At 46.9% G+C, this 15,494-nt stretch overlaps 1 protein-coding gene and 1 pseudogene across 1 annotated transcript; both read right to left on the bottom strand.

Moving 5' to 3' along the window:
• Positions 1-1,976: 1,976 nt before the first annotated feature.
• Tmem169 (transmembrane protein 169) lies at positions 1,977-15,433 on the bottom strand. The gene is made up of 3 exons (XM_051154119.1): positions 15,337-15,433; positions 3,863-4,264; positions 1,977-2,718 (listed from the first exon to the last, which is right to left on the bottom strand). The coding sequence occupies exons 2-3, from the start codon at positions 4,131-4,133 to the stop codon at positions 2,096-2,098; spliced, it is 894 nt and encodes a 297-aa protein (XP_051010076.1). The 5' UTR covers positions 4,134-4,264; positions 15,337-15,433; the 3' UTR covers positions 1,977-2,095.
• On the bottom strand, positions 5,273-5,967 carry LOC127196436 (NADH dehydrogenase [ubiquinone] iron-sulfur protein 8, mitochondrial-like; annotated as a pseudogene).
• Positions 15,434-15,494: the final 61 nt, after the last annotated feature.

Below are 15,494 nucleotides of genomic sequence, written 5' to 3' on the forward strand. Positions count from 1 at the left end.
CAGTCCCAGGAGTTCTGGCCCTGCTGGCCTCCTCCAAATCAGACATGCATGTGGTATGACACCTCCTGACCTCCTCAGAATCAGACATGCATGTAGTACACTTACATACATGCAGACCCCACTCATACATATTAAAAGAAGTCTTTAAGGAACCCGCATCCACAGGACCACCAACAGGCTTACCTTTTCCTGAAATCCGTAGTATTCAGCGCCCCAAAGTAAAACAAGTAAATGTTGATCAAAGTTTATTGTCTTTATTTCCATTTAAATTATTCATATATCTGGGAATGCACCAGAAAGCACCATAGCTATCCTCAAAAATACTGGGCACATTTTTTTTTTCTTTTGGTCAATCTAATAACAGGATGTTTTTTTTTTTTCTAATTCTCTGAAAGTGGAGTTCAGCACCATACATTAAATGAATGTCCCTGGCTGGCTTTAGGGAAGTTTGATCACCCCTTCTGATTGGTTCAGTTCATAGCAGTTCTTCAGAGCACTTCTTTCTGAGACAAACAAAACAATCATCACCCCTTCTTTTAAGAACTCAAATCCCAAAGGTCACTGACGCCTTAGGACTCAACGTCTTGAAATCAGGACACTCATGAAAATGAAGTTGTTATTTCTTCAATCCAGAACCTTTCCATGTAGATTAATCTGTTACATTACTCTAAGTCCTGTCAGAAAAGCCTAATGCTAGAAAAGTCTGAATAAGGTCTGAATAAGGAAGGTCTCTGGATTTGGCGAAACCACAGGCTAAATGTGGTCTGTGTTTTTGAGCTACTGATCCCTGCTGGGTTGGCATTTGGCAGATACACTCCCTCTCTTCTCTGTCTTTAGAGATTAAATATTGTCAATCCCCATTCCCCCTTCCTTTCCAGGAAGAACTGTACTACGACTGTAATACCATATACTCTTATCTAATGGGTCTTTCCAAAGAACCCTGAAACCACAGGACAAAAGGTAAGTTGCCAAATACACAAGGTGATACTATCTGAGGCATATGCATAGCGTATGTAGCTCATGTCTATGTATAAATTCTCCTTGTAAGACTAGAGCCAAAATAATTAAATGAACAAACAAACAAACAAACAAATAAATAAAGGTGCATCAGTAGTTTGGAATTCTGAATATATCTAAATACCTATTGTAAGATGTCAATTCTTAGTCACCTACCAAACAGGCATTATCCCCCTTTTCTCCAACTCACACAACCCTAGTATTCATCTAAGATACAGTTACCCAGATAAAAGTTTACGTCTCCCAGCATCTTTTGATTGTGAGGTCATGTGACTACAATGTGGTCAAGGAGATATAATAAATGTTGCGGGGGGGGGGGGAATTTCAAAGAAGCCTCCTTATGCAGATCAAGTGTGGTCTCCTTTGCCTTTTCTATCTTTGTTTTTTGGATTTGTTTGTTTTCCAGAATCACAGAGTCTGGAACTAGCTATGTCAGTTAAGAGATGAAGTCAGCATTTGGAAACTGAAAAGAGGAGCACTGAGGGCCATATTCTACCATCCAGGGAACCCCAGATAACATCATAGGGTCTTGGGGTGGTCTGCCTCCAGACATCCACATTAGAAGGAAGTATGTTTCTCTCTTGTTGAGCTCACAGATGTTTCGGGGCTTTAATTGTATGCGGTTCTATCTAAATATAAATGATGCACACAGTCTTTAGAATAGTAGCCTAGCTCCCTAAATGTGTCACTCCATCTCCATTTATTTTCGTGGTGGATTTGGTCACCCCTGAGCCTCTTCATTCTTTCTGTCACAGTTAGGTACACACTCCCCTGGGTTACAGGCACCAATAACACCTTCAGGCCCCTGAAGGAATTTGTGACATATCTTCACATCCCACATAAGCAGTCCTTGTAGGGCAAAGAGTCAAGAAGCAATTGTATTTCAGATGAACTGCTTTGGCGGAAGTCGGGTTTTCTATTTTCCACCCTCTTGGAATAACAAAGATGGTAGAACACACCAGTGCGAGCTGGCATCTTCTAGGACTGTGGAGGGGACTGGGCAGTTTAAGGAATGAACCTGCTAGAACTGTAGAATACCTATGGACTACTAGGGCCTGGAAAGGAAGTCACTGGCGGTTTAGACAGTAGAGGTTTCTACTCCCTGGATGGGGTCCTTGTTGGAGAGGCTGCCTGAGATGTTATCAGACTCCAACAGTTCCACAATGCTATAGGGAGAACAGTCCTCGAGCCCCAGCTTGCTGCAGAGCCAGCCACAGAAGCCTTTCTCCATGTCACAGGCAGCTCGCCACCATGCCCCCCAGGACCATGAGAGCTGGACCACGGCGGCATAGAGCCCCAGGGAAGAGGCCATGACCATGATGAGCACTGGATAGAAGAGAATGAGGCACGGACAGCAGGAAATCTTATGCCAGAAGGTCCTCTCCTCGTTGTACACAAGAAAGATGTTGTACCAGGTGATGGTGCCATAGTAGAAAGAGACGACGAAAGAAAGGACAAAGACCACAGGTAGGCAGACCAGTGTCCAGAGGACCACATGTGGCCCCTGGGCTGCCCCGACCTGGCAGGCCCTTCTTCCCTCAGGTGCTGCTTCCCTTGACAGCTCCTTTGGTTTGGTCAGTTCCCGCAACTCCTTCTCTGTCAGAGTAACGTGGATATCCACCATCTGACCCTTCTTCTTCCCTCGTGTGATGGTCCCGGTTAGCGTGACGTAGTGGCTGTCCAGAGGCATGTTCCATACACCTGCAGCGCACAAAGGAGATGAGAGTCAAGAACGAAGGCGTCCACATTTCATCTCAGTGCCAGGCGGAGGCCAGGCCTGAGCAGGAATAGCAGCGCCAGTGAGTCAGCCTCAGCCTTAAAATGCATCTCCCTTGGAGGGCAATCTCTGCTGTTATTGCTCCCACAGGGACTGCTGGCTCCGCATGTGTGGGCCATGACAAAACTGGGAGCAAGATTCATATGCCCTTCCTGTTCCTTCTCCATTTTTCCTGGACCCCAGCCTTAACACAGTCTCTGTAATGTGACGATTGGGGAGGAACCTCACCAGTCACCACTTTACCACTGTCCTGTTTCTGATTAAAAGTGCTATGAATGCATTATTCATGAATATTGACCTATGCATAATGTGTATGTGTGTGTATATGTACACAGTGAGGGTGTAGTCCACCCACCCCCTTTGTCCTGCCTAGCTCTGTGTGTCCCTGAGATAGGGCATTCTCTCATGTCTGTAGACACTCCAGCTCTTATATCTAAGCTATTAGTACCTGGTCAACACACACACACACACACACACACACACACACACACACACACACACACATAATATGTAATTAAAATATTTTTTTAGAGCCTAGTGTGGTGGCGCACCCCTTTAAAGCCAGCACTTGGGAGGCAGAGGTAGGCAGATCGCTGTGAGTTTGAGGCCCGCCTGGTCTACAAACTGAGTCCAGGACAGCCAGAGCTGTTACACAGAGAAACCCTATCTCAAAAAACAAAACAAAACAAAAATATTTTTTTGAATATGTAAGTAAGACAATATGTCTGCCTTGCTTGAAAGTTCCCTTGACTTGCACTGGCTCCCAGTTCCCAGCCCCCTTCTCTGCCCTTGAAAGATGCACCAGGATCTAGCCTGGCTTCCTTTGCTGAACTTGTCAGCAAAGAGTTGGGCTTTTAATCTCCCTGAGGGCCATGTGATGGTCCTTAGAAGATCTAGGGTTCTCCAGATCAGGCAGAGAGGACTCAGATGAAAAAGGGAGCTCTTATACCAAGCTCAGAGGCTATCAAGAAATGCCAAATTTCAACCTTACAGCAGGTTCCCACAAGGGTAGACCCTACTTTGGCTTTCTTTCTATCACTTTGACCAAGGGGCTCAGAAAAGACTCACCATCGTCTACAGGATAGTCCAGGAAGTCCTCCCCTTCCTCCTCTTTAGGCCGATCTCCACCTTCTGATTCTTCAGGCTCATCATCCGTTTTCTCATTATCTGACCGGTAGATGATGATGGATTCTGGACGAGACTCTTTCCTCTTCTTCTTCCTGCGGCTCATTGTGGATTCTCCATCCAGGGCCAGGGCAGCAGCCACTGCCCTCCTCAGTGAGCCATGGTGGGGGCTTGGGAGCTGACCCTGGCTTTCCACTGGTGCTGACTCTTCCATCCCAGTCCCGAGAACTAACTGGGCTTAACTTGGTGAAGAGTCTGACTTGTTTGAGCAAATTCAAGCTTCATGCATCACACAGCTCTCATCTGGAAAGGACTTTGCAAACACCCCCGAAGGATGTGTGTGACCTAGAAGACAGAAAGACAAAGCACTGGTGGCATCAAAGAGGGCAGGCTAGAGAAACTGGGAAATCAGCAGAGGAGGGAGGGAGTCCATAGAAATCCTCTTTCAGCCGGGCGGTGGTGGCACACACTTTTAATCAGAGGCACAGGATCAGTGCAAGTTCGAGGCCAGCCTGGTTTACAAAGTGAGTCCAGGACAGCCAAGGATACACAGAGAGACCCTGTCTCAGAAAAAAAAAAAAAAAAAAAAAAGAAAAGAAAAAAAAGAAAAAAAGAAAGAAAGAAAGAAAAGAAAAAGAAATCCTCTTTCAGTAACAGATAAGGAAAACAATTTTAATATTAGTTTTGCCATGCATAAACATATAGTATTACAAAAAACAAACCTCATCAGTCCCATTAAAGGGTGCAGCGTGTAAGAAAGTTACTGAGGAAGCCCACAGGCAGGTAAGAGTTACAACCAATATTACTCTCCTCACACATGGAGATTGACATGGCTGGGGCCAGGACCTTGGACTTCCGACTGTCAGTAATACATTCCAACAATACCCAAACGGAAGAAGAGAAGAGAAACCTCACTCACAGCATCTACCTAGCTATGGAGGAACCCTGACTTCTGCTATAGCATGCCCTGAGAAAGTTTCAGGAATCTGGGTGAGTCATTTTCACTTTCAACTCTCCATCTTCTCTTCTGTTCTGTGGGTAAACCAGAAGGAAAAGAAAAGAGGCAGCATCCTTTAGAGAAAAGGCAGGCACGCTACTGACATTTGCAAACTAACCTTGGGCTAATATTGATTTTCCTGACTAGTGGTTCTCAACCTTCCTAATGTTGCAACCAGTCACTCATGTGGTTTTGACATTGTAGTTTTGCTAGTGTTAATAATCATAACATAAATATATGATATGCAGGATATCTCATTTGCAATCCCTGTGAAAGGGCCATTTAAGAGACCCTTAAAGGGGCCAAAACCCAATTGGGCGTGGTGGCACACACTTTTTTTTTTTTTGTATTATAGTTTCTTTACAGGCCACAGGGATCACAAGGCTGAGGCAGGTGGTCAGGGCCAACGGTGGCCAGGTCACCGGTACAGGTTGTCGGCTTGGATGTTGGCAGTGATCTCGGCCTCCCACTTGTCGCCGCTGTTGAGTACCTTCTCTTTGGTGTACAGCAACTCGTCATGCGTCTCAGTGGAGAACTCAAAGTTGGGGCCCTCAACAATGGCATCAACAGGGCAGGCCTCCTGGCAGAAACCACACTAGATCCACTTGGTCATGTCCATGTCATAGCATGTAGTTGGACGGCTGCCATCAGCTCTTGGCTCGGCTTCGATGGTGACGGCCTGTGCAGGACAGCCAGCCTCACAGAGCTTGCAAGCGATGCAGCGCCCCTCCCCGGATGGGTAGCGGCGCAGCGCGTGCTCCCCACGGAAGCGTGGACTCAGTGGGCCCTTCTCAAATGGGTAGTTGATGGTGGCAGGTTCCCAAAAGAGGTAGCTCAGGGTCATGCCCAGTCCTCAGAAGAGTTCTGTCCACATCAGGGTCCGAGCTGCACGGTCTGTCACAGACTTCACGTCCATCTCAAGCTCAGATACACTCACATACTTGTAGGTTGCTGCCACTGAACTGCTATCAATGCTTTGGCCATTAAGATGTCCTGTGCGCACGGCCCGGGCCACGGCCCATGGCAACAAGGATGAGATCAGGCGTTACATCTTGAAGTGCAGCGGCTCCTTCCCTGGCTCAGGTGCGGGTCAGTCAGAAGCGGTGGTGCACACCTTTAATCCCAGCACTCGGGAGGCAGAGACAGGTGGATCGCTGTGAGTTCGAGGCCAGCCTGGTCTACAAAGTGAGTCCAGGACACCAAGGCTACAAGACTACACAGAGAAACCCTGTCTTGGAAAAAAAAAATTAAGAGGCACCCAACAATCTGCTTATCCATTGGGGGGGGGGGGGATCACAAAAAAATCAACTAGAGGATAGAGTGAAGGCAAAGGACAAAGAGCAGTCACCTACTGCTCTTGTCAGTGGTAATATCAAAGATGACTCATTTTTAGACACGGGCTTTGCTTCAGACTGAACAGCATTCGAAGCTTTCGTCATTTTTGTTCCTCCACATCCATGCTCCACCGCAGCTATGCCCACTAGGGTAGTCCACTAGCTACTAAGACCATTCGAATTGAATAAAATGGGGGGGGGGACTGAACAATTAAGAATAAATGGGTACTAAGTGAAGGCTAAAGGGTGGCATTGGAACCAAGGAAATACTTGGAAAGAACAAGAAAGGATTGGAGAGTTAGGAGCAAAATGAGCAGAAAGCTGGAAACTGGGAGTTCCTAGAGGAGGCAGGGCTGTGCGCAGACTGCAGCAGTTCTCAAAATGGGAACTTTTTTTGGTAGTTTAACAACTTCCATAGCTAGAGGCTATTACTGTGGTTCATAAGGTTGTTCTTCATAGTATGCTTATTAATAATAAACAAGAGGACTGTTTGCCTCCTCTACCAGGTTTAAAACTGATTTTGGAGAAAAGTGCATGGGGGTGGGGCTGGAGAGATGACTCAGCAGTTAAGAGCACTGGCTGCTCTTCCAGAGGACCCAGGTTCAATTCCCAGCCCACCTGGCAGCTCACAACTGTCTGCAACTCCAGTTACAGGGACTCTGACACCCTGACACAGACATATACTTGCAGGCAGAACACTAGAGCACATAAAAGAAGAACAAGTAAATTACTTTTTAAAAAGTACATGGACTCAGTTCTTTCTGAAAATTAGAATGTATCCTCACAAACTGGTATTCTAAGTTGCTAACAACCTAGCTAAACAGTCTTGTACCTTTAAAAAAAAGTGCATGGAGTGAGGTCCTGGGCGTGGATCTGGGAGGAGTTAGGGTGCAGAGTTGGCCTTAAGTATAATCAAAATATATTGTATATATGACTTTCAAAGAATCAATAGGAAACATTATACTAAATATCAAACATAAATAACTCCACTGAACATGGATCCCAGACAAGGCAATGTAATATGTAACAAAAACCGAGTATAAACACCTCAAAGACAGAAACAGCCCAAGATCCTCATCAGGACTCATAGAAGCAGACTAATGTTCCCCAGTTACAGCCTCAGACTTGCTGTGGGAGGTTTCCTCACAGACATTCGAACCTCAGATTCACACCCACTGTCTGACAGACCGTTCCTGTCAAGAATGACATCAGCCCTTACTGGCAGGCAGCCTGCTTCTGAGGCTCTCTCCACAGCTCTTAGGTGTGTTCCCACTTCTTCAGAGGAGCAGGCAGAGCTTATTCAGGCACAGGTAGACTCCTGTTGTTGCCTGCTCTAAGGTCAATCTGTTCACCATGGTACTAAAAACCCTAGGGAGACAGAAGTCAGTGGAATTTAATCAGTTTATTCGAGGCCAACTCTTAGGAAAACAAAGGAGACTCTGTGTCCCAATTTCCTTCTTCACTTGACTCAAGACTTTTATGAGGTATGGAGGGGTTACAGTGAGGCCATGGGTTACAGTGAGGCCGTGGGTTACAGTGAGGCCGTGGGTTACAGTGAGGCTGGGGGTTACAGTGAGGCCGGCGGTTACAGTGAGGCCGGGGGTTACAGGGAGGCTGTGGGTGGGAGATCCCCCCACTGGATGGAGTATCTCTCCAAGCTTTGTCTCCATCATTCTTTAAGAGTGTAGTTGGAGGAGGCTGGAGAGATGGCTCAGAGGTTAAGAGCACCGACTGCTCTTCCAGAGGTCATGAGTTCAATTCCCAGCAACCACATGGTGGCTCACAACCACCTATAATGAGATCTGGTATCCTCTTCTGTCTTGCAGGCAGGATATTATATACATAATAAATAAAGAAATCTTAAAAAAAAAAAAAGAGTGTAGTTGGAGGGCTGGAGAGATGGCTCAGAGGTTAAGAGCACTGTCTGCTCTTCCAGAGGTCCTGAGTTCAATCCCCAGCAACCACATAGTGGGTCATAACCATCTATAATGAGATCTGGGGCCCTCTTCTGGAATGCAGACATACACGCAGGCAGAACACTGTATATGCAATAAATAAATAAATCTTGTGGGTTTAAAGAAAAAAAAAACCAAAATTATGGATTAATACAAGACTTCCCACACACATATAATTTCAGTCTAAAGGAAAAGAATCTATCATCCTAGACTTGAACTTGTCATTCTCCTATGGTCACTAGGGAGCGCTTTCGTCTGAATGGACTGTGGAAGGACCATGTTCCAGCTCTTAAAAGAGTGAAACCAGAAAGTGGAAGGACAGACAAAAAAGTTTCATACCCACATCTACTTGTCCAGACACTAATCATTTGATTGATCACACCTAGCTGCAAGGGATGCTGGGAAGTGCTATCTTTTGTTTTGCTTCGTTTGGTTTTTTCGAGACAGGGTTTCTCCATGTAACCTTGGCTGTCCTGGAATTCACTCTGTAGACCAGGGTGGCCTCAAACTCAGAGATCACCTGCCTCTGTCTCCTGAGTACTACTGGGATTAAAGGCATGCTCCACCACAAAATGAGTAAGCCTACATTTGCAGTTAAATTACCAGTATGACTTAATAATGTTTATTATTAGGCCTATAATCATTATTATGACAGTATTTTCTAACCCGCTAGCAATCAATCCATTTATATTTTAAAATAGCCTCAGTTAGCCTGGGGCAGGGCAGATACTAATCCCTTAAACTACTCCCCATAGTGGGGCAGGTACCTGTCCCAATCCCATGCCATTTCTATCAAGCTACCTCCCACCCATAATCCCAAATACTTGCTAATTACCACCACCTGGGCCACGTGTCCATCCGTGCCAGTCACGTGCTTCTCCTCCACTTAACCCATGATGGCCTCCTTCTTCCTGTTCTCCTCCAACTAACCCATGGCGCAGGCTTCTTCTTCCTCTCCTCTCCTCCCATCTCTCTTCCTCCCAAGAGTCTCTCTGTCTCCTCCCAGCCCAGGAACCTTAACCACACGTATGCCACTTGCCCTACCCAGGTGTGATGGCCTTTCATTGGTCAGACAGGTTAGGTACAGGTGGGTCGCAGAGACAGCAAGCAGTAATTAGGATCCGAATACTTCAGAGCAACCTCCAACACCTACAGCCTCTTCAAAGGGCTGAGTCATCAGCAAGAACCTGGCCTTTTAGTCCTTGCTGCACGGGTCCCATGTCATCAATCACCTGGTCACTCTATTCTACCTCCACGCCAGTCCTGTAGCGCTGCCTCTCTGCCCCTTCATGCACATTTCAGCAGCGTGCATTCCCCCCCCCCCCCACCGTCTGTTCACATCACCTCTCTGCTCCCAACCAATCCAGTACTTTCTTCTACTCCTTTCAGATAATTCAGCTTAAATTACAGGTTTAGTGGGTATGGAAACCAGGGAACCCAGAAGCCTGTGCTTTCGTGTTCACTGCAGGGTAGCAAGTGACACCAAAGCTGAGCGGTAGAGCTGGACATATAAGTGGTAGGGTGATGAGAAAGACAAGAGCTTGGGTCTTTTCTAAAGTAGGAAGTTACCGTTGACTGTCTCTTCCACCCACCAGGCCCACTGTCCAGCCAGCTCCTTTCCTAAAGAAATACTAGCCTATTTGGCATGAGCGGTATAAAATTTCACGAGAAGATCTCTGACTTAAATTTGGGTGATTAGTCCAATGTTAAATAAACAACCACGTAGACAACTACCAAAACATATATGGGCTGCATGCCACCGTTGGTCAACAAGAAGTTTCCAATCCGACACAGTTAAGAAATTTAGGAGTGGCCGGGCGTGGTGGCGCACGCCTGTAATCCCAGCACTCGGGAGGCAGAGGCAGGCGGATCGCTGTGAGTTTGAGGCCAGCCTGGTCTACAAAGCGAGTCCAGGACAGCCAAGGCTACACAGAGAGACACGTCTCGAGAAACAAAAACAAACAAACAAACAAAAAAAAAAAAAAAAAAAAAAAGGAGAAGAAGAAGAAACTTAGGAGTGAACTTTCTGCCTCTTTCCCATGTTGAACCTACAAATGTGGAGGACTGTCTTTCCAGAGTCAGCCTGCCACCACACGGTGAAGTGTGCCTTGCTTCTGCCTTATTGTCCTTTCCATATTTCATTGATCGGTGCATCTATCATCCAAGGACCCCAGATCACCTGACTGGCCTGGCCAGAATCTGCTGATTACAACTGACCACCATGAGCTATGCCACCGACAAGGAAGTAATGTGTTTATGACTCTCTACAATAGAGAGTTACCGGCCTTTTTCATAGAGTTTCGTCTAAGATGAGGAGGAGTTGCACTTAGGCCAGTATTAGGTGCCTGGGCATTGTGGTAGAGTGACATCAACCCCACAGCCCGCACATAACACCGCACCCCACCTAAGAATAGAGAGCTAGCCCAGCCAGTGAAACAATCGCCAGACAAGCTGAGGACCTCAGTGCAAGTCACAGAAAGCCAGGGGAAGAAACACATATGCTGTTGCAATCCCAACACTGAAGAGACAGAGATAGACAGATTTTTTTTTTTTTTTTAATTCCTGGGTAGCCAACCTAGTCTGCTTAATAAGCCCCAGGCCAGTGAGAGACCTCGTCTCAACAAACACATGTTTGATGGCTCCTAAGGAATGACATCCCGCCTCCGCACACATGCACACATATATACACATGTACACATACACACATTAAATTTTTTAAAAAGATTTTATTTGTGTGTATGTATGTATATGTGAGTGTGCCCCCCGGGGCTGGAGTTACAGGTGACTGTGAGCTTCCCAGTGTGGGTTCTGAGAAGCAACCCCAGGTGCTGTTGGAGATCAGGAAGTGCTCTTTGCTCTGGAGACATCTCTCCAGCCCCTAAGGCTAAATGTTTAACTTGTAGAAAGATAACTGACTCACCTAAAGCGTGACAGCAGGTGGCCTGGAGAATGAAAGCAAATGTCAATTCAAGGTTATCACGTCAGAAGAGAAAAAAAAAAAAGATCCGGTCTGCAGATGATTAAGAGCCAGCTCAGCACCTCAGCACCCCACTGCCCACCGCCCACCTGTTCATAACACACTTTCCTATAAAAGCCGGGGAGTCTCTAGGTTCCCTATAATGAACCCCAAAGAGCGGCGGCTGCCTGCCATCTTCTTCATGTGCTGCTTCTTCAAATGAACATTTTTCCTTCCTCAGCAACCGGTCTCATTCACTGCATATCTGGGTGAAAAATGAAAGAATTCAGTAGCAAGGCTGGTGGCATGGGCCTGTACTGTCAGCTACTCTGGAGGCTGGAGGCAGGAGAGTTACAAGTTCTATGCTTGCCTGCCTGCGTTCCAGAGAGAGGTCAAAGGTACCCCTGGGCAACTAAATAGAGCCTTTTCTCAAAAATAAAAATGAAGATGGCTGGTAATGCAGCTCGGAGGGAGAGTGCTTGCCCCATACATGTAGGCCATTTTGTCCCCTGTACATAAGGTTCAGTCCTTAGTAAAGAGAAAACATGTTGTCGGGCAGTGGTGGGGCACACCTTTAATCTCATACCTTGGGAGGCAGAGGCAGGTGGATGGCTGTGAGTTCAATCAAGGCCAGCCTGGTCTACAAAGTGAGTCCAGGACAGCCAAGGCTACACAGAGAAACCCTGTCTCGAAAAACAAGTGAGAAAACATGTAATACTGGCTGGTTCCGCACCATCTGTCTACAAAGAAAACAGATCCTAAAAGCAGAGCAGTTGTTTACAAAGACCGTGTAATTCTCCCTACTGTAAGAACGGAAGATGGGATCTTTCATTTGGTTACTGCCCTACCTATTGTGGTGGGTCCTCCTCCACCACCCCCTCCCCTTCCTCCCCACCCTCCCCCTCCATTCCTACACATTAGAACATAAGCCTGAAAAAAAAAAAGACAGGAAAACGCAACCATCCATTGACTGCGCTGTATCTCCCATGCCTAAAGCAGTAAGCGGTACACACAAGTGCTCAATAAACAGGGACTGAGTATTTAGGGGAGCTGTCTTAGAGGGTTCTTGCTTAGAGGCATGGAGGCATGCGCAGAGTTAGATGCCTCACTGGTACTCATGCGGCACAGAGATTCTGTGAGCCTGCGTGTTGAGAACCCCATGAGTGCCCGCCCATCACTCTGAGGCAGCAGCTGTTTTGTATGGGGTGTGGGGGGTGGAGGGGAATGAAGTTAACCAGAAAAATGGGGTGGGGGTAGGGATGGGCAGAGAGCTGGGTGAGCAGCAAGAGCTTCTCAGAAGAGAAAGGAAGGCACTGCTAATGGGGTGTGACAGCACAGGGGGGTGTGGATGGATCAGGGTGACAGCAAGCTCTTTTCCAAAAGGACAAAGGGAGCAGTGAGGCAGTGAGCAGTGATGCAGAGCTCAGAGAACAGTGCAGGCTTCGGCCAAAGGAGTCACCAAAGCAGCATGGTGGTGGTCTAGGGTGAGGGGCGGCTCCTGAAGGGGCCAGAATTAAAATCTGAAAATGAAGGGCTTCCAAGTGAAATTGCCGGGTGTGCTGACTTTTAGGGGCTGGCAGATCTTGAAACCCTGGAGTCAGAGGCTGAGACAAAGAGAACATACCTCCTTATTTTAAACAAGGGAGCCCTTGGAGAGATCTCTCGCCTCTGAATCACAGGTTTTTACCGGGATCGAGGAAAAGAACTGACTGCTCAGCCTGCAGTGCCCTTGCAGCTGACAGATGGCACCTTGTCACCCTCACTGGACTTAACCGTCTCTCATCCCCAGGCACTTCTCACTTGAATCCCTGTCTCAGTCTGCTCTGTGGCCACACTCGATAATTCTTCTTTCATTTCTTTTCTTTTCTTTTTTTTTTTTTTTTCCTGTTAAAAAGCATATTTGAGGGAAGTGGGGGATGGAAGTTTAGTTCCATGGAGGAACTCTTGTGCAAGCTCCATAGTTGGATCTTCATTTTGTCATCGGGATCAGAGAGGTGGAAGTTATATTTTCCTGATGCAATTCTTCAACATTTCTGTTTAAATTTATTTTTAGGCGATTGTGGCGACAGCTCAGCAGAAAAGGTTGCTAATTTCTGTGCCAGCATGAAGATCTGAGTCAGAGTCCACAGAACGTTGGCTGGTAAACCCAGGGTTAGGGGAGTGCTGGACAGAGACAGGAGGATTGCTGTGACTCCTGCCAGCTAAAAAGAGGGGAAGCTCCTTGTTCAGTGAGAGACCTTGTCTCAAGGGAATAAAGTTGACAGTGATAGAGAGGAGCATCTTACAGCCTCCTCTGGCTTCCACGGGAACACACACACATACATACACAGAAGTGTATACACATGAATACACCACACACACACACACACAAGTGTACACATATGAATACACCACACACACACACACACACACACACACACAGCACAAATATTCTTAAAAAGAGCTTACTTTTTTTGTTGTTTTTGTTTTTGTTTTTCGAGACAGGGTTTCTCTGTGTAGCCTTGGCTGTCCTGGACTCACTTTGTAGACCAAGCTGGCTTTGAACTCACAGCGATCCGCCTGCCTCTGCCTCCCGAGTGCTGGGATTAAAGGCATGTGCCACCACCGCCCAGCCAGTGGTGCCATTTTTAAATGTGGTCACAAGCACACAACTGGCAAACGGAAGGATAACAGAGCTCTTGATCAACCACCCAGACAAAGGTAGCCTGAGAGCTTTAGCACCTCCTTAATGCCTATTGGTTGGACTCCATCAGCAACTAAGTTGGAAAGGGAAGTGCTCCTAAAAAGAGGTCAGAGAAGGGCAGGGAATCAGAGGGACCAGAAGGCGATGAGATGTTCCCAGGACTGCAGTCTTGCTGGTAGGAGAGACCCAGTGAGAGAAGTGATGTCTAATCCCATTCTCAGTTCTCTTGATGAATTTTAAGTAGTGCCTCCAAACCCTCCCTCCCCAAACACACAGGAATGGCATTTTGTGAGCTTAATACCTGGAAAGGGAAAACAGCACCCCAGGAAACTTAGAAATACCATTGTTTCTGGGTTAAGACCAGTGACCCAACATATCCCCTGCACCTGCCAAGCTCATAAAACAAAAATAAGAAGAGAGCGGACATAGCTAAGAGAGTAAAGAAAGAGGCTTGCTGCTAAGCCTGATGACCTGAGTTCAATCCCTGAGACCCATAAGGTGCCAGGAGAGAACTGTCGTCTAATAGCCACACTCACACACACACTCACACACACACACACACCACTCACACACACACACACACACGTGCACGTACAACTGAGTAAATGTATTTTAATTTTTTAAAGGAACAAATAGAAGGACAGGGCATGGCATCCCAAGCCTTTAGTCTAAGCAGCTGGAAGGCAAAGGCAGGTGGATCTCTTAAGTTCCACGCCAACCTGGTCTACATAATGAGTTCCAGGACAGCCAGGGCAATATAGAGAGACTTAGTCTCAAAACAACAACAACAACAATATAATAAATTAAAAACAGACAGAATATGAGTCATAAATTGTCCCTTGGAACCAACTCAGAGCTAAGAAGTTTCTTGCTGAAGGAATGAACTAGAAGGCAGGTCCTAAAAACATAAACCTTGAGATGAATCTTGCAAGAACCATGCAACGACTCATCCTTTTTGCTGCTGTGTAGCCCAGATGAAACGGATCAGATCTTAAACCTAGGGAAGGGTGCTTCTTTCTTTCATTTCTGGGTGGGGCACAGAGAATAAGGTGAGAGTGGGTCCAGATTTATGTTTATTAATCACTCATCATTTAGGCTGTGCGGATAACTGCAGCTGTTATGTCCTCTCCTGCCCCACACCCTGAAAATAAAGGGATCTGGGACCTGGGTGCCTTTCCCTCAGCTAACCTAAGCCTTTCCCACTTCCTAGCCATCCGCACACAGCAGCTGGAGCACAGACAGCCGGATGTCTGTTGTAGACCGGCACAGCGAGGGCCCACACCAGCAGCCTTTCTCTACACAGATGCCCTGGAGATTTAATTTTAATTAACGGTGGGAGCTATGGCCCCAAGGATTGGATTTTCAAAACAGAGAATATCCTTCCCATTTTTTTTTTCCTTTCTCGATCTCTCTGCTTTCATTCCCTTCTCTTTTTCTCCGAATGTCATCGAAATTTAAAAATAAATATGAGAAATCAAACGAGGAGTCTCACCCACACGTGCACTGGGACCCAGGAGGGAGGCTGAGGATGCAGAGGGCTGCAGGCGGCCGCCAGTAGCGGTCCAGCTCTGGGTGGACGTCTAGCGCGCCGCGAAGGCGGGACCTGGCAGGATCTGGGCGGGGCCACGCGGACTCGTAGGCGGGGTCTTT

This window comes from Acomys russatus, chromosome 12, assembly GCF_903995435.1.
Source record: "Acomys russatus chromosome 12, mAcoRus1.1, whole genome shotgun sequence".
NCBI classification, from domain to species: Eukaryota; Metazoa; Chordata; class Mammalia; order Rodentia; family Muridae; genus Acomys; species Acomys russatus.